Source organism: Etheostoma spectabile, chromosome 24, assembly GCF_008692095.1.
Source record: "Etheostoma spectabile isolate EspeVRDwgs_2016 chromosome 24, UIUC_Espe_1.0, whole genome shotgun sequence".
NCBI lineage: Eukaryota > Metazoa > Chordata > Actinopteri > Perciformes > Percidae > Etheostoma > Etheostoma spectabile.
In genome coordinates, this window is record NC_045756.1 from 1,000,858 (window position 1) to 1,023,783 (window position 22,926).

A 22,926-nucleotide genomic window follows, 5' to 3' on the forward strand; every position below is an offset into this window, starting at 1 on the left:
CACACACACGCACAGTTAAGAGTATGATAAAATGAAGGGACCATTAATTAACTTTACTTTAAAATTGGTGGCATACATAATCCAAAAGGCTACTTCTAATGTTGTGATTTATTCTTGATTAATTACATTGATTGTTGTTTAGATTAAATGCAATTCAACTTTTTTGTGGTTGTACTCAGTCAGTCAGTACAAGTACCAGTAACCACCTGCATAGAGCGATATAAAGACACTAATGTCCAGGATAAGGAGTTGGACCTGGCTGTGTCTGTTTGTCTGTGGAGGCCTGTACCTCTGTATGAGGTCCTATATTTCCACTCATGGCTTTACAAAATCAACCCAGTCGGGTAACGTTTCACAGTGTGAAGTCCTAAAGATACCACCGTGCTCTGCTGCACGGACACTGGCCATTTTTGTAAAAGAGTTGGAAGTTTCCTGTAAATGTTTGTCTGTGTGTGATTTATTGAACTTTGAACAGTCACTCGTGAACCCAGAAGTCAACATGTCAGTGTTTGCCTTTGTCACCGTAATGCAAAGAGGCAATTGGGGACAGACCTGTAGTCCCTGTGGTGTGTCTTGTGTCTTGAGATTGGTGTGGTTTATGTTGTGTAGCCCCAGTGGACTAATGGATGCAGCACTGATGTTCTAGCAAAGTAATACAAGGTCAACTCTGACAGATAGTGGTTAATGCCGCTATACATCTAAATAACCCAATGTGGCTAATTGGACAGGTGGACTGTTGTAGAGCCACGGTGGCCTTATGGATAAGGCACTGACCTCCTTAGCCAGGGATTGTGGGTTAGTGTCCCATCTGGGTTGATTTACACTTTAAATGTTCAGTAGAAGTGTTCTGGGTCCTTAAATCAGACATTAATGGGTACAACCCATCCTCTGCTCCATTAATCATCATTGAGCTATTATTAACAACGCTCTATGGCCAACGCACCATGGAAACAAGGCATCTTTTCTCTGTTTCTGACATTGTCAAGTTGTTTGTTGCTTTTGTTTTGAAGGTTATTGATTTGTATTTATATTGATATGTTTGGCTTTGTCAATGCACACAGGATAGTAGGTTCTAGCAAAGTTAAAGCTAGGGGAGGATGCTGCTATACCACTAAAACAACATGCTCTAGCTGCCTTTGTTGTTAGATCGTGAAGCCCCAGTGGCATAATGGATAAGGCACTGGCCTCCTAAGCCAGGGATCGTGGGTTTGTGTCCTATCTGGGGTTATTAATGATGTTTTATCAGATAAAAATCTACTGTCTACTTTCAGTTTTGTGGGTTCAAGTCCCATCTGGGGTGCATCATTCTCTACTAGAAGTACAAGAGACTGTGACGCTATAGGGAAGTTGTAGGTTGTTGATGTGGGTCACTGTTTTCTCTCTGTTTTAACCTGAAAACATGTTAATGAAATGGAAACAAGACATCATCAAAATGTGCTGTGTTGCTGATGCATTGATTTCTACTCATTTGGATTTTTAAAGAAGAGTGGGCCAAAGAACCTTCTTTCAGTAAAGTGCACAGGAGAGAAGAGTTGTGGACATATAACTGCAGAGACATTTGCCGTGTTCACTGGTAGTAAGTACAGCCCCAGGGCCCTGAGGGATACGGCACTGGCCTTCTAAGATGGACATTGTGGTCCTATTTGGATCGAAACCATCCTTTGCTAAGCATGTGCAGAAAGATGCCATTCCAAAATGCAAGCGATGGCAAAGGGTGGAAGGATTTTCGTCATGCTGATCAAATAAATTATAAAACATTAAAAAAGGCGCTTTCCTGTTTTGAGTCCAGCTCCTAAACATGGGGTTGACTCTGGCGTCAGTTCTGGGAGGTGCCGGTGATGACTAACTTTAAGCAGAGTCACGTTGGGAGGCTTATGTGAAGGGCCGGTCATGAGGTTTTAAGGCCCCCAAACCAGCTGCAGGCCTTTTCCCGCTGGACCCTTCTTTAGATAACAACCTATTGAGGGAGTGGAAGTGTGAAGTTGTATTTTAACCTTTTCAATTTGAATTGACCACCTTATCCAGCCACCACCTTCTTTTTTGACATACTTAGAAATCAGGTCTTTGTTTCCAGAAAGTGACCAGTCCCGCCAGCATGCATTAAAAGTGGTTTTGCGATGTTGGTTCACAGAAAGATTAAAACTCCTGGTGTGGCACATTGAGCTTAACTCTCACATCATAACATCTTAAGCCCATCAGAGACTCAGAGGGGTGTTCGAAATGTGTCTTACAGTGCTGTTAGCTGTAAGTAAAGAGTTGATGTTATTTCCAGGGCCACATGGAAACTGCGGACACAGAATTCTGCAGATGTTTCCCACAGATTTTCCTGCAGATCTTTTGCAAATTTCAAACAAATTCATTTAAAAATTTGAAATTCTGCAGATTTCATTCTGGATCACTGCGCAAAACTGTAAAAAAGAGAAAAGAATAAAATATGCAGATTTAATATGGGTCTAGTTATTTCTGTATTTTTGCCTGGTTTGGTAGCCAGTAGCCTTCAGTGTATACCCTTTGATCATTTCCAGGCATGTCCTAAAACGTAGATGGAAAGAAAGGTGTATAGGCTGTATATGATACCGTGTTGATTTTTTGATCAAAGATAAGACCATATTCTTGTCCAAACACATTTCTTTTACATGAAGCTATTTACACTATGAGATCTGAGATCAGAATTTCAAAATAAAAGTTGATGTAGATATTGTTTGGGATCCTTGCAGACTATTTCCACACCTAAATTCCACTAACACATGCCCTTTACTTAATCTTAAACCATCACCAAAATACAGAGGACATGGCCTCAGTTTTTAGTCAGAATTGCAACAGCTGCTATAATTAAATTTTGGGATTTCTGCTCATTGAGAGCAGAGATGTGAGGATGGAGGTTTTAAACAAGGGAAGAAAGCTGGGAATGGGGTCACGTGTTGCTCGCTGAGTAGTTGGATGGTGGTTGGCTTGTGGAAGCTGTTCCATCTGTATTTCTTGCCCTGAAGATGAATAGAGAACAGAGAAAAGGCAGGCAAGCCTACATTGATGGAACCGGAAATTAAAAGTATTTTAAAGGTTTGTTGTTTTTGTTCCTGAGGCAATGCAGCCAATAGTCAACATGATATAATAAGGTCTATTGTACAGCTACTACACTGTGGTTTGATAGCAGGACGACACAGCTGTTGTTATTTTAAGATGTCGCAGGGGACATCGAAACATAAGTTTAGATTTATTTTTAGGTCAATGCAGTTTCAATCAATTAATCAACATTTCTGTAGATGCACAAGTGTTAGCCAGATGGCTAGTTGTAGTTCTAGTTACCTTGCATTAAAGATGGTCCGATACCTTTTTTTTGCTTCCCGATACCAATTCTGATACCTGAACTTGCGTATCGGCTGACATTTTATTATGTTTTAACAGCTACTATCCCTGTATGGATGTGATATGATTTCTATCTTTGTTGTAAGTCTGGCTCAGTTTAAACTCTTTGTGAAAAATGAACAAACACAAACAAAGAATGCCACAAAACTTTCTTTTATCATCCATTTTGACAGTTAGTTATAAAAGAACATAAAAGAGCTACTTCAATGTAGATTTTCTTCAGGGCTTTATTACGTGGTATCAGATCAGTCCATAAACTCCAGTACGTCTCGATGCCAGCGTTTTAGGCAGAATCAAAACATCTCTACCTGACATGCATGTCTTTATGGACAAGGAAAGCCAATGCAAACACAGGGAGAACATGCAAACTCCACACAGAAAAGCCCTGCCCAGACCAGGGATCGAGCTCCGCAGTGCCCTCTACTACTGTAAGGTAGCAACACTAACCATGACCCTCATAATGTTAGGCCCCATCCCCAATCGAATAACTCTTATTCAGCCCCTAAATTGACTTTATTTCTTTCATCTTTTCAGGAGAAAGGCCCTGACATCGAGAAACAAGGCCTTGACAACTTGGCCTACGAGTACGAGAGTCAGAGTGAGCGCTACCCTCCACCCAAAGCTGCCTCCACAGCAACTTTGAAACTCCTGGGACTCGGCCCCGGGCACCAGGCCCAAGCCATCGAGAGCAGAATCTGCCGCCTGAATGGCGTCCTTGCCGCCAGCTTGTCTTTAACCAGCAGCTTGGCCAAAGTGGACTACGACGCCTCAGTTATCACAACCAGAGAGATTGCTCTGGAGCTCCAGACCGCAGGATTCAATGTGGAGTCAGTGGTGCAGATCAGGGTGGATGGGATGCACTGCCAGTCTTGTGTGCAGTCCATCGAGGGACAGATTGGTCCTCTACCTGGTGTTTCACATATTCAGGTGTCCCTTCAAAACGCCGCGGCACTGATTGTGTATCAACCTCTTCTAGTCACACAACAGGAGCTGAGAGAAAAGATCGGGGACATGGGTTTTGGTGCCACTTTATCTGCCGATGATCCCGCTGGATATGAAATGAGCTGCTGGCAGAGGGACTTATTGAACTCAACTGTAAACATTTGGATTGTAGGGATGACTTGCAACTCCTGCGTGCAGTCAATAGAAGGGAGGATCTGTCAGATGACAGGAGTGGTGTCCATAACGGTGTCACTGAAGGAGGAAAAGGGAACGATAACCTTTGACCCCAGTCTGACAGAGCCGGAGCAGCTCAGGGCAGCTGTCGAAGACATGGGCTTCGACGCATCACTTGAAGGTGGGCAGAAATGTTTAATATAAAGCTGGAAATCTAACTAAATAGGGTAGGATGAAACACAATAAATGATTTTAGTGTTGGAGCAGAGCTTGACATGACAATGTTTGTCCCTATGTACCTCTAAGAAGAAGTAATGACAAGAGGATCAGATCAAAGTTACAACTAATGATCATTTTCACGATCAATTAATCTGCAGGCCATTTTCTTCATTAATGGATTCACTGAAGTGTCAAAAAACTATCAAACGATGTCCTCAAATGTCTCATTTTGTCCATCCAATTGTCCAAAACCCAAAAGTATTTAGTTTACTGTCACAGAAGGCAACAAAACCAGCCATTTTTCATATTTCAGAGTTTGTAAATGGTACATTTGGCATAAAAAAATAATTTTAACCAATAATTAAATATCCACAATTGTGTTGTTGTCATTAGAGCTATTGGATGCCACAGCCATGACGTCTTGTGCATGATATGATGCATTCAGGAGACCTTCTCTATTTATAACCTTAAAGAACGTGTTCATCAGTCTGAAGAGAGCTCAGACGCGTTGTAGCATTGATAGCATCTGTACAAAAAAAGATAGTGGTACCTGTGTGTTAGGAGCAACAAGACTTTGATTAAATTTGATTTCCAGTACACCTCAAGTTCACCTCAACTGAGTGTTTACCGGTTACCGTGGAAACCAGACATATATGCTCTCAAGTGAGTGGAGGGCTCTCGCGCCGGCCGGGGCGTTCTTGATGGATTTAATGATGAAAATCAGCGAGCCAAGACAGGGAATTAACTCAGGCAGATTATCAGCAGATTCTTTCATTTTCAGACGCTAAGGTTGAGCTGAGTCAAAGGTTTTAGATCGAAATCTTGTTTCTATTGTTTTAATAATATAAATAAAAGCTGGAAGTTCCCATTCCAGCAGGATACATTAATATGAAAAGTAACAAGTAACTACAGCTGAAGAATAAATGTGGTAACATTTTCCCTCAAAACTGTACTTAAGTATTAGTGAATATGAAGTGAATGTACTTCCTCCACTGAAACAGGGTAATTACTGCAGTATTTACCCTGTAGTTTGGGTTTTATCCTGACACGCTAAACTGTCCTTTTCTGTCTATTTACCTCTTTTCTTTGGCTTTTAACACCAGGTAGAGTGATGATTTTATGTGTATACCTTTACCACATGCCGCTAGTGCATTTTATTGTTTTTATTTTATTATACCTTATTATATTTGTGCTTTTATTGTGTTATCTATTTATTCTGTATGATCATTTTGTGCAGCACTTTGGAAACCTTGTGTTTGTTAAAATTGTGCTATATAAATAAAGTGGATTGGATTGGATTGGATATTTACCTTTAAAAGGCCAATATTATAAAAAAAGTGAGATATCCATGTATTATGATTATAAAGCAGCTCGAGGTGTGATAAAAATACTGTGAAAGTATAACCCAAAATACATGTATAAGCCTTAAATTGAGCAGAATATGGGACCTTTAAACGTGGTGCTGACTTTGTTCCTCCTTCACTACAGAACCTGCGTTGGCGAACAACATCCAGGGCCCTGAAAAGTCCCGGCCTGTTACCTCTGGACTCTCCGACCTTTCTGACTTGCAATTGGCCAATAAGCTGGAAGTCAGCAATGGGACTGGAGCGTATGCAACATCTGGAAGGGAGATGAAAGTTCAAAAATGCTTTATTTGTGTAGTGGGAATGACCTGTGCGTCCTGCGTGGCCAACATTGAGAGGAACCTGCACAAACACAAGGGTAAAGCCAGCTCAGGTGCTAAACAACATGTTAGCATAGCATAATGTAATGGAAGTGTGTCACTTTGAGGAGTGGGACTAGAAGGGGGTACCCATTTTTAAGCAGATGTTCTATGCTGTATTCTGATAAACTCCCCCCCTGTGCCACCCAACTTAAAAAAATCCTGAAGTTGCCCCTGACTTTGACTTGTAGGGATCGTCATGGTGTTGGTGTCCCTCATGGCTGGAAAGGCGGAGGTGAAATATGATTCAGAACTCTTGAGCGGCGCCGCTGTAACTCAGCTCATAGAGGACTTGGGCTTCAGCGCCAGGCTGATAGAGGACAACGCAGTAACACATGGGAAACTGGACCTCACGGTAAGTCACTTGAGAAGCATACAATACATTTATAAACTGAAGAAAATACACATTATCTTAAACAAAATGCCACAAAAAAGTCATGAATTTCCACCATTTTTCACTCGTAGATAACAGGCATGACATGTGCATCATGTGTGCACAATATTGAGTCCAAGCTCAGCTCAACCAAAGGGATACTCGGGGCCTCCGTCGCCCTGGCAACCAAAAAAGCCCAGATCATGTTTGACCCAGAAGTGCTCGGAGCTCGAGATATTATCAAGATCATTCAGGTGACGATCACTTACATTTTCGATTGTATTTCAAACCTCCTCCCCTGTCTACATGACAGACTCTGGTTCATGTTTCTCATTCCAGAGTCTGGGTTTCGAGGCCAGTCTGGTGACGGCGGGCTTCAAAAACAACCTCGATCACACGGAAGAAATTCAACAGCAAGTATCTGGTTTAAGATTGTCAGAATAAGTTCACTTTTAAAATAACATCTTTCAGGCCTCCACAACTCTGTGTTTTTGTGCGTTCTATAAAAAATATGACCTTTTCTTACCCACAATCCCTGGTTTAGGAGGCCAGGGCCTTATCCATTAGGACACTGGGGCTACACAAATTGACAACAAAAGGCAGTGAGAGCATGTTGTTTTAGTGGTATAGCGCTAGCTGGCTGTGTATTGCTTTGCTAGAACCTACTATCCTGTGTGCGTTGACAAAGCCAAACATATCAATATAAACATAAATCAATAACCTTCAAAACAAAAGCAACAAACAACTTGGCAATGTCAGAAACAGAGAAAAGATGCCTTGTTTCCATGGTGCGTTGGCCATAGAGCGCTGTTAATAATAGCTCAATGATGATTAAACTAATGTAGCAAAGGATGGGTTTGTACCCATTAATGTCAGATTTAAGGACCCAGAACAATTCTATTTAAGGTCTAAAGTGTAATTCACCCCAGATGGGACTCGAACCCACAATCCCTGGCTTAGAAAGCCAGTGCCTTATCAATTAGGCCACTGGTGCTACACATGTGTATATGGATACTGTCATACCCATGCCAATACTTACATGCATTGCAGTGTCCTTTACGATGACAAGCATGCACATGGAAATTAATATTAATCTGTGTAAAGGTAGCCGATAATAAACAAGAAAAAGGTGTCTTGTTTCCATAGTTTGACACGTGTCTGATACCTCTCCAGGTGGAAGAACTCCTTTCTGTTCAGCCTTGTTTTCGGCTTGCCCGCCATGGGCCTCATGATCTACATGATGGTGATGGACAGGCAGCACCAGGAACACGGAGGCTCCATGCCCGAGGAGCAGAACCTGCTGCCTGGCCTCTCCCTCCTCAACCTGGCCTTCTTCCTGCTCTGTACACCTGTGCAGGTAAGGGAACATGTCTGGGGCTGGGTCCTTTGTAGAGCTTTGTGTTGTAATTGTTAGGTGTTTCCTTCCTGTAAGAATGGGAAAGTGATTGGTTCCTTTATGCATCCGTAAAGAATGATAGCTTTAATCAAATATAAATGCATTCATAGCCTTCATAACAAGAATGTTGTATGGCTTCCATACAGCGTCTATCCATGTTATTTTTGGGCAATTTGGCTATAAGAAACTCATATTTCTGATGTAAAAAAACTTTGAAAATGGGTCATATTTGACCTGAGGACAACACAAGGGTTAAATAAATCAAGTAAATGGATATTTTAAAGCACGTCTTGACCACTGGATAGCATGTGGCTCAAACTGGGGTTAAAAACATGGCAAGAACTCTCATTAATGAAAGTGCCATACTTTCATCATTTGCTTGCAGCAACAGGGACTACATTGAAGAAAAGGAAAGGCAGAGATTTAGTCATTAAATCTGCTTTTCTTCTCTTCAGATCTTTGGAGGCCGCTACTTCTACATCCAGGCCTACCGCTCGTTGAAACACCGCACGGCCAACATGGACGTGCTGATAGTGTTAGCCACCTCCATTGCCTACATCTACTCCTGCGTGGTGCTCGTTGTAGCCATGGCGGAGCGAGCCAGCCAGAGCCCCATCACCTTTTTTGACACCCCACCCATGCTGTTTCTGTTCATCGCGCTGGGACGATGGCTGGAACACGTTGCAAAGGTTCAAATAAAACATATATACTTGCACTGTACTTTTGAAATTGACACAAATGTGTCATACTGTTGTTGATGAAACCTTAAAATTATTTCCAATAATTACACTATTATAAAGTTGTTTTAATCTATTATTGTGTGCCAAAACAATGCACACAGCACCTTTAAAATAATCTGTAACCATGAGACCAGATCAAAATAATACGTTTGTTTTTTTCTGCGTTTTCAGAGTAAAACCTCAGAGGCTTTGGCCAAATTAATGTCACTTCAAGCCACCGATGCCACTGTGGTCACTGTAGGACGTGACCACTCCATCATCAGGTAGTCCAAAAGCATTTTATGTCGATGACAAAAAGGGCTGGCTGTCGTTTAAAACCTTTCAATACCCGTACCAATGCCAAAACCGTGATTTCGATACCGGTTCCTAAACAATACAAAATAAATTACAACATTACACATTATGGGATAAAGCTGGTTTATTTTTCAACTCCTCTCTGTGTAACCTAGAGTATTTCCTGCACTTCTCTACGATGTGTAATATTAGACAGCCAATCGCAGACATTATTAGATCTTGGTAGAAGAATGCTGGATGCTCATTGGCTCACTGGGGCTGGTGAGAGTTACGCCTTAGGTATTGGAATTTGGTATTAAATGACAAGATACTTGAGACTTTAAAGGCAATTCGGTCTGTGCCTAAAAAGTACTTAATTCAGCCTCCAGCCCTAATTACAAATGAATATACTAGATTTGAGATGTGTAACTGTAAGTGCATTTGCATGCTTCAGTGAGGAGCAGGTGGTGGTGGAGCTGGTGCAGCGGGGCGACATCGTGAAAGTGGCCCCGGGAGGAAGGTTCCCCGTTGATGGGCGAGTGATTGAGGGCAGCTCCATGGCAGACGAGTCCTTGATCACAGGTACCAGGATGTGAAGGGAACCCTGTTCATAGCTGAAGATGGAGGACGTACATTTCTACATCGCTGCCTGATTAATTTAGTTTATTGGAATGGATTCAGGAGACTCTTAAGGGGGCAGTTGACATGTTTATTATTGTAAAAGCAATGCACTTTAGCAGGCTATTAGCCTTTGACACAGTTTTTACAATCTTTCAACTTGAATTAGTGTTAGCATCAGCTTCCTGGTGGTTACTTATGTCAAATTGTGTCAACACAGGCAAACACTGCAGTAAATTTACAAATGTTTGCCCTCTGATTGATACTGGTTGCTTTTGGATGTAAAAGCAGTCATTGCATTTAGAATAGTTATAAATAAACTCCCCATTGATAGTATTTTTAATGGATGCTTCAGCTGGCACCATTTACCTCCAAGTCATTAAGGACATAAAATCTGATTTTACCGCCTTAGAAATCATAATAAAAACCAACAAATAAAATAATTTAGCACCTTTGGTTATTCTATTTTCGGAAGGACTTTTAAATAAAACATTTGTGTATCAGGTGAGCCGATGCCTGTCAGTAAGAAGGTGGGCAGCTTGGTGATAGCCGGCTCCATCAACGCCCACGGGGCTCTGCTGGTGGAGGCCACGCACGTCGGAGCAGACACAACGCTGTCTCAGATTGTTAAACTGGTTGAAGAAGCCCAAACCTCCAAGGTAAGAGGCACTTTAAACGTTCAAATGGTCACAAATTCACCAAAAAACATAGCTAAAGGAATAATGTGTAGCATCAAAAATTCTTGATCTGATACTCTGAATCAAGTCAACATTTTTACAAATGGTAACAAAGTACTTACTGCTTCAACTGAAAAAAACAACAAAAAAACAGTCATGTTAGTCTTCTCATATTTAATATATTCAGCAATGACACAGCTTTATTTTTTAAAGAAGAGAACAAAATCTGCCATTACTCAAACTTTAAAATTCAGTGTCAAATATTCTAGAAATCATTGTCCACTTAAAATGATTAGAAAGAAAATTAGGAATTCACCGCTCTCTTTATAATCTACAGAATTAGTGAAGATGGATTTTGGATCCTTTTCACTCAGCCAAATATATGTACACATATGCAAAAATGCACATTCGTTTACATATTCATTATTACAGAAACACTAGAAAAACAGAGTATGCAATCAAGAGTAGTCCAACAGAAGTATTTGCTGTGTACTCCCTGGTGTTCTGCTCAGGCTCCCATCCAGCAGTTTGCAGACAGGCTCAGCGGCTACTTTGTGCCCTTCATCGTTATCGTGTCTCTGCTGACGCTGGTGGCCTGGCTGGCAATCGGGTTTGTCGACTTTGATATTGTGAGGGAGAACTTCCCGGTAGGTGCGCTCACAAATGTTTTCATATGCAAACATAAGCAGCTTTCACAAAGATTAAAAAGTATGTGCAATATATTTTTTACATTACTGTAATAACACATTCTTCTCCTCCCAGGGTTACAACCAGAACATCTCCAAGGCGGAAGTTATAGTTCGCTTTGCCTTCCAGGCGTCCATCACCGTTCTGTCCATCGCCTGCCCCTGCTCTCTGGGGCTGGCAACCCCGACAGCTGTCATGGTGGGCACAGGGGTCGGAGCCCAGAACGGGATCCTCATCAAAGGAGGCGAGCCGCTGGAGATGGCTCACAAGGCAATGCTCTTTACCTTTATCCTGCTCCTGCTGACGTCTGTCATCTGCACTTTGATACTTACATTTTATTACAATTCATTATTATTGATATTGAAACTATAGGACCGGACGTTCTCAACTAACGTAGAATACTTAGAAAACTTTAAAGGTTGGATGCTGCATCATGAAAGTGACTGAATCTGTACCACCATCAGTCCACTTATCACACAAAGATGATCAAAAGGAAGGTTAAGACATGAAATCATGACTCTGCTCCCTCCCTCAGATCAATGTGGTGATGTTTGATAAGACCGGTACGATTACAAACGGCGTACCACGGGTGACTCGTGTGTTGGTGCTGTGGGAAATCGCCCGTATGCCCCTGAGGAAGATCCTGGCGCTGGTGGGCACAGCGGAGGCCAGCAGCGAGCACCCGCTGGGCATGGCGGTCACCAAACACTGCAAAGAGGTGAGAGAAAGGCTTCTTGTGTCAGTATTGGGTTTACAACTAGATTTAAAAGTCCTCTTAACAAGTGTGTGTTTATACACTCTGTAAACCTTTGATAACTGTTGTAACATATGATAATCTGCCTGTGCGTGTAACAGGAGCTGGGCTGTGACTTGCTGGGCTACTGCCGGGACTTTCAAGCGGTGCCCGGGTGTGGGATCAGCTGCCGGGTTTCCAACGTGGAACATCTGCTGCAGCAGCAGAGCCCAGAGCGCTTCCTGCTGCCGGGGGCAACCACCGACGAAAGCAGCCTGCTCTCTGGTGCCGAGACCACGCCTGCAGGTCTGGTGGCTTTCAGTGTCTGGGGATGCACTCTGGATTATATGTTTCATATGTTGATTATTGTGCAAGCTTGTTGTGTTAATTTAATCAATTTCTGCTTTATTTAAATGATGTTTTTTCTGCGGAGAGTACATCAGCCTAAACCGTGGTGTAGAGCAGGTCAGTTAGCTAAGATGGTTACAGCATGGGGCTGATAACACCAAGATCATGTATTCAATACCCATACTGGCTGCTCTTTAGATACTGGTTTCCATTTAGGGAGACCTAGTGTGTTTGACCTAGGCTGGTTGGAAGGGTCTGATTGTTTGGCCTGTGGTACTGCAGCTTCTAGATACTTCAGAACCACTGTACCCCAAATCCCCTGCAGAGGGCTCCCTGTATAATACAGAATAACTTTATACTTCTATTTCAGAGAAAAACATTGTACTACTAGGCCTATATTTTCCTGGCAGAGAAATGTTACTGGTTACGCTGCACATTCAGATTTCACTAAAGTAAGTGTCACATGTGGTATTCAAAGGTCAAAGGTCTCATGGAAGAAGTCCTTCTTGTTAACCACATTTTACAGCTATTGAACAAAAATACATTCATTTAGCCCTGGCACTTGGGCAATTTAGAAGAAAACAAATACAGTATGCTTCAAATTTCACTTAACTCACAGACATCCAGTTATAGTTGTACAATATTTCTTTTCTTTTAGTAGAGCCTGTGTCCTACTCTGTCCTGATTGGGAACAGAGAGTGGATGAGGAGGAACGGACACCACATCGGAGCTGACGTTGATGCCGCCATGTCCAGCCACGAGACCAAAGGACAGACTGCTATCCTGGTGGCTATAGACGGTGAGGACAAAACCTGCAAACTGGAACAACAACACTGACATGTCCTTTCCTCCCTTATCTCGCACCTTGAGGTTTGCTGTGTGTGTGTGTGTGTGTGTGTGTGTGTGTGTGTGTGTTCTCTGTAGGTGTGCTGTGCGCCATGTTAGCCATCGCAGACACGGTGAAGCCAGAGTCAGCGTTAGCAGTGTTTACGCTCAAAAGCATGGGCATCGAGGTGGTCATGATAACAGGAGATAACAGGCGCACCGCTAAAGCCATCGCTGCACAGGTAGAACACACTCATACAGGGGTAAAAATAGACTCCTGGGAATATGAAATGTAATCAAATGTTTGATCACAGGTGGGGATCAGAAAGGTGTTTGCAGAGGTGCTGCCTTCACACAAGGTGGCAAAAGTGCAAGATCTGCAGAAGCAAGGCCGGCGAGTGGCCATGGTGGGCGACGGCGTCAACGACTCGCCAGCCCTCGCTCGGGCCGACGTCGGCATTGCCATTGGCACGGGCACCGACGTGGCCATCGAGGCGGCCGACATCGTCCTCATCCGAGTAGGTGACACGCTGTGTGGAGATCCAACAACATGTTTAAACACTCACCCCAAATAGTCGAATATTCAATGCTTTGGTTGAAAGAGCCTGATGCCAGTTTACAACAATGTGACGAGATGAGACGTGTATCATCTCCATAGCAACAACTCTTTGTACATCCGTCCCTCCGACCTTCACCCTTTTTCTTTGTAGCTGAATTCATCTGTGGACAATGTTAGTGATAGTGAGATACTTGCTACAGCTGCATTTCTAGTGATGAAACCGCAGAGACATTTAATTCTTTGTTTCCTCGCTATGTCTTTACAACGCTCGCTCTCTTCAGTCACTCTCTAGGTTGCTCGACCATATACTGTGCTTGCGCGAGGTCGTTGAGTTGCCGGTTCAAACCATTGCGTCTTTTCCCTGCAGCGTTCTGCGCGATCACGGAAGGCTTGTATCATGTGGAAGCACCGACAGAGTTGTCATTACTTAGAATTTCTAATGGGGGAGACAGAAACTACACAGTATAGCTTTGAAGTGGTTAAATAAATCCAGATTTCACTTTCATTTTCCATTAACCGTGACCGACGATCGACTCCAGCCCCATGAGTCATGATTTGACGGTCAGTCAACGAAAGGCAAGACTCGACTATTCTGATTTGACTATGAACAGTCTTAGTTGGGAACACCCCCAGTTTAAACTGAAGCTTTTTACCCTCTGCAGAATGACCTGCTGGATGTGGTGGCCAGCGTTGAGCTGTCAAAGAAGACGGTGCGGAGGATAAGGACCAACTTTGTCTTCGCCCTAATCTACAACCTCGTAGGAATCCCCATCGCTGCAGGTGAGGACCGATGATACACCAGCAGTCACATGAGGGCTGAATCTTCACTATCTGCTGAAGAAGAATCCCAATGTAGAGACAGATGTTTTTGTTTTTTTATTAGGTAACTCAGGTTGGAAAACTGGGCTGTACACTAGAGGACATTCTTACTAGGAAATGCAGGGGTCTTAAGATAATCATTTCAGAGAGAGAGAGAGATAGAGAGAGAGAGAGAGAGATGAAAAGCATTCTCATTGGCAGTTGTGTGCATGCATTGCCTGTGTGAGAGAGAGAGAGGAGCTGCAGGAAGAGGTCTCACTCATTCTATAAATTCTGGGACTTGTTTTGCATTCGATCCACGGCAGTTTTAATTCTCCTGGAGGAATACATTTCTTTACTCTCTATTTTTGCTCAGATAATGTATTAATGGAAACAGTCTCCAGATGTGTGTTGAGGAAGTTTTCTGTACTGCAGTAGAGGAGAAGTTTTCAAGAGGAGACCTTGTTTGGGAACATGCCTAATCTCAGCAAAACAATTCATCTCAACACACAGACAAGTTGGATCCGTTTCTGCATCTGTCCCCCATGTCCCAGAGTCTCTAGAGCTCGTTTATCTTAGATGCGAAAGACAACCTGGTGTCATTTGGTCACGTACAGTAAGAAAATGTCCCAGCTCTGCACTCTTTATCAATAAATATATAACTCTGGACATCTGTATCTTTCAGACTTCAGGGCACAGCGGGTGATTTAGCAACAGACAGCTGTTGACTCAAAAATGAATTGAATGCAGTCATATAACACAAAAGCATAGTAATGAATAATAGGAATAATATGATTATATGAATCTTACAGAAGGATACATGAAATCATGCTTAAATGTAATTTTTCCAATTACAAGTGGAATATTTGTGTCTAAATGAAGGTGGTTTAAAACCACACACAGTCAGTGTTTTTTGTGGTATACATGGCCTGATACCTACAGTACAACCACATTGGTCACCAAAGAAGTACTGTTGAACCCACAAGATCTACTGATAATAAAGAAAAAAGATTGAACGAGAGATGCAACCAATTGTTTTATAGTGGTGTCTCGTGGTGTGAAAGACAGAATCAGATTGCAAACAACACGACTTGCAGCCCAAAGTTACACAAACTAAATGAAGTGTTGGCTGCTCCCCAGTGAGCTTTACGTGTGTGTTTGCTCAGTACATAGTGTGTAAACCCACTGTTGGGCTCTCCCCTGTGGTTGCAGGTGTGTTCATGCCTGTCGGCCTGGTGCTCCAACCCTGGATGGGCTCTGCTGCGATGGCTGCCTCCTCGGTTTCAGTGGTTCTGTCCTCTTTAATGCTGAGAATGTGAGTCCATCAAACCTTTACCTTTCCCTATTTAGGAAGAATGGATGGTGTGCTGTGTGTTGATATAAGTTATTAGTAGTCCGTTAATGTTGGAAGTCCCTAACTTGCTAATACTACAAGACACATAGAATATCCCCCCAATTTCTGCCTGTATTTTTTCCTCCTTTACAGTACTAACAGTGCATGTTTGGAATGGGACGATTGCTTGGTATGTGGTATTGCTGCTTGTGGTATTCTCCAGAACCATTGTAGGCCTACCCCAAAATTACTAGTTTTCATATGCACCTAGTATGCAACCACGTTGTACAGCCTACTACTGACTTACTGTGTACTTCTTATTCAGAAGAAAACGTATCAGATTTACCTGAAAGTTAGTCTCCCATCGCCAGACCTTCCTCCACAGCACTGCCGAGGAGGGTCTTGCTAGGCCACACCTCCTTCCCGGGACGGGAGGAAAACGTGCTCTGGTTTATTGGCATTTCTTTAAACCAATCAGAATCATCTTGGGCGGTGCTAAGCGCCGGATGGAGCCATGGTGGAACGTCATGGATACAGACTACTTGACAGAGAAGCTGCAGATTCAGAATGTACTCACAAAATATCATTATTAAAATGTGGAGTAATAACAGAAATGTGACTCAGGGGCTCATGGCAGCATGCCCCGCGCCACCCAATCCGACCCGTTATGAGAGCCAATCAGCAAACATCTGCGTTAACCAACCACCTGAACCGGACGAGTATCTTATGGAGACAAACTCACACTGACAAAGACAGTGTGTGATATTTCAAAGACAGACGCACACACACACACACACACAGAGGTTCCCAGATTTATTACAGAGATAAATTCATCAAAATTGTATCTGACAAATGATATATGCATTCCACTTTTATTCCTATAACTTTTGATTGCCTCTCTTCATTAAAAGTTTCATCATCATTTTTCCATCATATTGAGGTGACTCTAATAACCATCTGTTTCCTCCAGGTATAAGAAAACCTCGGTGGAGCTGTACGAGGCGCGAGCGCTGGGCCAAATGAGGAGTCTTCGGTCGTCGCAGATCAGCACACATCTGGGTCTGTACGGCCAGCGGCGCAGCCCCGCCCCCCCCACCAGAGCTCGGGAGCAGCCGAGTCAAAGCAGTGGCGTCCCACTCAGCCAGGGCCTGTCCTCCATTAACTCTGTCCCGGAGCAGGGCCGCTACTCGTTCCCGGATCACCGTACAGGAGTGGACCTTGATGTGTTGTAAGGAAGATAAAAGGGAAGAGGGACTTAGACGTCACACAGTTTCTGTTCTCATGTTTACGAATTGAGCAAGGCTCTTTGTGCGTACTATTTCTGTGTATTTATGTAAATAGATGAGGCATGTTCCAAAAGAGGCACATTCACCTTTAGCTTATGAACACTAACGCACCGTTATCAGTGGATCTACTACGGGCTATAACTTTCTTAGTAAATATGTCGAACCAATTAAGCTGCTGACACTTAAAGTGAAGGTATTACTGAAGCTGTCATTTCATGCATTTTTTTCTATTTTCACGCCAGGCACATAAATCAAACTTGTAGTATGAAATGGTTTGCTTGTGTGTAACTGCTATACAAATGTACTTTTACAATATTCAAAACTCAAGGTTAATCTACACGGTTTTGGAAAAGAGAGGCTTAGGTTATAAATAAAGCATGAGCTTATAGAGAAAATCAACCCATCGGGAACGTGTTTGTGTAACTCAAGTTAGGAGGAAAATATTGTTTTTTTAGATTGTGAGACTTAAACAAAGCTGTGTGTGTTAAGTACAGTTGTTAAATATAGAAGGGAAGAGGAAGAGGATGAGGAAGAGGTGGAGGGCAGTCTTTCAAATGTATTTTGAGCTGTGCCAAGGATCATTAATAGAGTATATTAATCAAATGATTCATGCACTCACCAGAGAAGAATTAATCCATTTCACAACAGATATATAGGCTTTAGGGATATTAATATGACTACTGTCTTGCTCTCTACCCATAATAGACCTATTTCCCAGCAGACATTTCAACATGTGAAAGCAGGAAATGCACAGGTGTAATTTGTGCTGTGCTGTGCTGCAGCCATGTCCATAAATTATTTTTTCCTGTAATGCTGACCGTAGACATTAGAAACTGCTGTTCACACACACACACACACACACACACACACACACACACACACACACACACACACACACACACACACACACATAAAGGGTTTATGTGACAGTTTGCTTTGCTATTCTTTATAGCCTATTATAATCATATTGAAATGCAGAGCTTCCATTCCGTATTGACCCTACATAACGTTTCTCTAAGAGAGAAATGTCATCAGAGCCACATGAACTGCTATTTCCTTTCATGGTGTTGCACTCCTTTTGTACGTGTAAAATGTGAAAGAACATAAAAAGAGAGATTGAGAGAGAAGTGTTAAAGCCTTCCAGCTTTCACACCTCGGAAATGGCTGCGACTGGTGGACACCAGTTTGGGGAAGTTACAGAAGAGGAGGTTTCAGAGATCTGATACCACAGCGACCGCTGTAATCTAGACCAGTGTGTCGAGCCGTGCCCTTGTTCTGCTTTGTCTCTGCATTGTAGAGGTCTTTGCACGTCTTTACCTCCCGGTGGCGTGTAATGTTGCTCCGCTTCTGTTATGGTGTTTGTTGCGAAGTTAAAAACAATCCCACAGGGATGCAGTGCCACGTATTGGATGACTGTTCTTTTCTTCTGTTCCTGTATTCTGGCATCTTGTTGCTGATTTGACAAAGTTCAACAAGCCTTTCTGTTCGTGTTTGGGGGGGGGGTCGAAGAGAAAATGTGATATCCTATGGCGTGGATGACAGGGAATCAGCAGGCATGATCTTTCTGTTTCTATAATATTAATCATGAAAGTGGATTTTCCTCACAAATCTTTGTCTTCTCTCTGAAGCAACTTAATTGATGCTTATACATTTTATCTCAACTGCACAAAGTATTGATTGCATCGATCTTATATTATCCAATCTTTTATCTCTGTTTCTGTGCAAACACATTTCATCTCAAGCTTAATAGGGTGTCAACATTTATTTTACGGCATTATTATATGACTCCCCAGCACCCTGGGGAGTCCTTTTACTTGCTCAGCTAAGGTTCTGTCACTGGGCCAAGTTCTGGGCTGAAACATTCATGCTGCCTGCAGCTGAGCACCTCTTTAGGATGCCAAAATAAATTCAGCCGGACACAGTCTGATGGTCGGAGACATTTGGAAATGCCCTCTGACAGACGATAAGAAGGTGTTAGCTTCACTTATTTATTTATTTAGTTTTGAACATATTTTAGAGAAAAAAAAACACCAAGTTGTCAAAACTCTGGTGGTGCATGCCCTTGACTTTGTCAGCATGAGAATGCAAATCCCGTGACAACCAGACAGGTCAAAGAGGATCAAGTCGAGCTCCCATCTGAGCTGTTAGGATGCCCAATTACAGCGCTGTACTGTATTGTAGGTTGGACTACATTTTCCTGAAGACACATAATACCATACTTCTTTCAGACTTGCTATTTATTCTTTTCTTGAGTTTTACCTGCAGGCCTAAAGTAAAAGATTTGTATTGTTTACTTTGTTATAATGGTACTATCCAGAGGAGGGCAGTGTGTTTTTCTGATTTATTGATTCCAAAAAGTTTTTTTAATGACATAGAGACCCCAGCAGCGGCCCAGTAATGTCAGTTCATTTAAACACACAGGATACACACTGCCGGGAGCTTGGAAACCCCGAGTGAAGATTCTTTTTCTGGCTATTCAGCAAAAGACAATCCTCTGACCGAAGAGCAGTGGAGGAGGAAGAGATTAAGTGTTCTTACAAAAACCCAGAGGGATTAAACATTTCACTCTGCAAAGATACACTTAGCGGTGATATAGTTTTTTTTCTTTCACAGATATAAACAAGCTCTTTGCTCTCCCCGGTTGGAGGCCTGCAGCAGCTTCTGATGAATGACCTGCTTATCATGGGTCACTAAAGGCACTGACTGGTTCAATCTGCATCTTCTTTGTGTTGAATATTAATGCCAATGGCGCTGTGCTTCAAAAAACTATACAGTAAACTTTTCCAGACCTTCCTTCACAGCGCTGTGGAGGAGGGTCGGGCTACTTCGCACAGCATTCTGGGATGGGAGGAAAACGTGCTCTGGTTTATTGTCATCTCTTTAAACCAATCACAACCGTCTTGGGCGGTGCTAAGTGCCAGACGGTGCCACGGTGCCGCTGCAACATAGTCTCGGGAGGAAGTTGTTTTGGTGGAACATGTGTACAATGAAAAGTTGTTTTAGTCCTTAACAGAAAACTCAGATTGGACAGATAGTCCAGCTAGCTGTCTGGATTTACCCTGCAGAGATCTGAGGACCAGTAACCATAGTCCTCAATTGGACAGATAGTCTAGCTAGCTGTCTGGATTTACCCTGCAGAGATCTGAGGACCAGGTAACCATATTCCTCAATTGGACAGATTTCTAGCTAGCTGTCTGGATTTACCCTGCAGAATCTGAGGACCAGGTAACCATAGTCTCAGATTGGACAGATAGTCTAGCTAGCTGTCTGGATTTACCCTGCAAGATCTGAGGACCAGGTAACCATAGTTCCTCAGATTGGACAGATAGTCTAGCTAGCTGTCTGGATTTACCCTGCAGAGATCTGAGGACCAGGTAACCATAGTCCTCAGATTGGACAGATAGTCTAGCTAGCTGTCTGGATTTACCCTGCAGAGATCTGAGGACCAGGTAACCATAGTCCTCATGAATCCACTGAACGCCAACACAGAGAAAGAGGAAGGTGACAGATATCCAGCCGAAAACAAGGACCGGCACCGGAGGAATCCCTGAAGTGGAACGTCCTGGATGTAGACTAGAGTTTATTGTTCTGATGAACCAATATTTTTGAGCAATCCAGTTGTCAGTTTTGCAAATAAAATAGCTTTACACATCCATAAATGAAATCCAGTGATGCCTCAGTTAAACAACTTTAAGTGTTTCAGAAGAAGTCAAGGTGGTGGAGGATTGAACCAAATACATGAAGAGGATTACTATCATGGATAACCACCCACTGCAGCACAGGAAGGTCTTTTCCAGTATTCACCCCAGCAATCCCTGGCTCAGGCGGTCAGTGACTTATCCATTGGGCCACTGGGGCTATGAGCCATGTCTGACCACACATGGAAATCCAAATCCATAGTCAAATAAACAGATAAATGGACTAGCGGACTATATTTTCACATACTTCGGGCTATAGTGCATCTTATTTTTGCTTTCTCGCTCTTGTAAAAGTCACACATACTGCACACATTTAAGAAAAATTGCAGCTCAAAAGAGGCGGCAGAGTGCAAAATTCATTCATTGATTTTTCTTATCTGACTCTGCCTCATCTCTTTTTTCTCTCACGGACCCAAACACACTTCAAATGCTTCCATATCATTGAGAATTCATCTTGAACTGAGCAGCCCTCTCTCAGCATGTTCATCCACCAACGCCTGTGCAGCACAATGATAGTGCGCTGCTCCCTAAACCCAAACACTCTGTCTTCCTTGTTAAACTGCATCCCAAAAGACCTGAATGACCCCCTCTCCAGGAATCTCTCGACGTTTTTCTCCCAACAATTTGTTAATGTCATTGTTTATGAGTTTTTCTGCTTCTTAATTGCCTTTTCACATGGTAAAAACACTGAAATGTGCTGAGAGACTGCATCCTGAATGAAAAAGATATATGGATATGGGAAGAAATGTGATGACGGGCGACACATGCGTCTTCGAGGATGCATCCCAAGTCTCATTATCACGCTGTGCAGTTCTTGAGAACATTCGGCTATCATGAGGCAAAACGTACTCCATGAACATCCTAACGGCAGGAGTTTGTATTCATGGCCTGGTTTGGTTTCTCCACTCGTGTGTCAACAGCGTCTTTATGTGTTCAGCTCATTGTTTTCAGAAACAATTCCAGCTGAAATGAAATGGCTCTGTGTGTGACAAGAGTGTAAGGAAAAACAAAATTGTGGGAGAATGATAAGCCCAACTTGAATCATTGTAAGAAGATGCACAATGCAAAACACAAATATAGTGTGTTTACACACCTGGTCCAATTAGGGGAGACCCATGTTCCTTAATTGCATCAGGTGTGCAGAGCAGAGCTGCGACAGAATGACTGCTGGACGGCTGCTAGCATAACATCGAGGCCTCCCCCGGGAAACACTCCGTCAGGGTTAGAAACGTCCTACAGGAAGTCACTGTAACCACCCAAAGATGACAGGACTGACACAAAAATGATCTGTGCACGTTAGCTTAGCATTGAGCATCACGCACTTACATCCTGTTGGCTTAGTAAGGGAATGGAAACTGACGGCAGCTTCAAAGCTACTGCAAATGGTGAGTTTAATTTTGACTACTTTTGTGCACTGTTTATAACTGATATAAATACCAGAGGAGCTCCTTTAATGCTACATGCTGAGGTTCTTTGGTTTAGTTAACGTTGTTTGGTTGTGCAAATGTGACACATAGAGTGAAGAAAGGGAGCCTAACAGTTATTTTTTCTTCTTCTGTCCTTTCTTTCAAACTGTATGTGTAATATAGTCTGTATACTAACATATCCCTTAGACTAATCACATTAATTTACATGGATTAATTTACCAGAAAATCCCCTAATTCCCCCTGCTGAGAGAGGATCAAATTAAATTCTTCCCTGGTGAAACATGGCAGCTGTGCTGCTGTATCAGTTAGCTCAGGGGTCTTCAACGTTTTTTAAGCCAAAGATCCCTAAAGTGAAAGAGAGACAGAGCAGGGAGCCCCCTACTGCATACATTGCATGAAATTAAAATTAAAAGCAAATAGCCAAACCTATGAGTTTGTGTTTTTGCATTTTAAAGTATATAAAGGTTTGAGAGAATCCACGGACTGGGACTTCCTTTATAACCAAAGAAAGTTTGGATGGAGCACTGCTGACCTTTTTGTTAGATTTTGGGATTGTGACTTATTATAACACTCGTTATTTTGTGGCGCTAAAGGTTACGATAAAACAAAGCCCTATTCACGTCTACCACATCCACTGGGTGGTATTGTCCCACTGTGGGAGCTGATACCACAGCTTAACCTTAGCTTACTTGGACTGAAGCTGATATATAGATGCAAGCCATTTCTCTCTG

At 42.6% G+C, this 22,926-nt stretch overlaps 1 protein-coding gene across 1 annotated transcript in view; it reads left to right on the plus strand.

The window, feature by feature from the left end:
* atp7b (ATPase copper transporting beta) overlaps window positions 1-17,274 on the plus strand; it is a 19,253-nt gene extending 1,979 nt beyond the window's left edge. The window contains exons 2-21 of the mRNA XM_032506212.1: window positions 3,901-4,663; window positions 6,190-6,423; window positions 6,616-6,779; window positions 6,890-7,051; window positions 7,137-7,210; window positions 7,971-8,154; window positions 8,649-8,882; window positions 9,105-9,196; window positions 9,661-9,788; window positions 10,329-10,483; window positions 11,014-11,148; window positions 11,264-11,458; window positions 11,724-11,906; window positions 12,044-12,227; window positions 12,928-13,068; window positions 13,194-13,336; window positions 13,409-13,612; window positions 14,316-14,433; window positions 15,664-15,766; window positions 16,755-17,274. Coding sequence (XP_032362103.1) covers window positions 3,901-4,663; window positions 6,190-6,423; window positions 6,616-6,779; window positions 6,890-7,051; window positions 7,137-7,210; window positions 7,971-8,154; window positions 8,649-8,882; window positions 9,105-9,196; window positions 9,661-9,788; window positions 10,329-10,483; window positions 11,014-11,148; window positions 11,264-11,458; window positions 11,724-11,906; window positions 12,044-12,227; window positions 12,928-13,068; window positions 13,194-13,336; window positions 13,409-13,612; window positions 14,316-14,433; window positions 15,664-15,766; window positions 16,755-17,016 — 3,858 coding nt within the window. The 3' untranslated portion in view covers window positions 17,017-17,274. The remainder of the gene's footprint in view (window positions 1-3,900; window positions 4,664-6,189; window positions 6,424-6,615; window positions 6,780-6,889; window positions 7,052-7,136; window positions 7,211-7,970; window positions 8,155-8,648; window positions 8,883-9,104; window positions 9,197-9,660; window positions 9,789-10,328; window positions 10,484-11,013; window positions 11,149-11,263; window positions 11,459-11,723; window positions 11,907-12,043; window positions 12,228-12,927; window positions 13,069-13,193; window positions 13,337-13,408; window positions 13,613-14,315; window positions 14,434-15,663; window positions 15,767-16,754) is intronic.
* The last annotated feature ends 5,652 nt before the right edge of the window (window positions 17,275-22,926 follow it).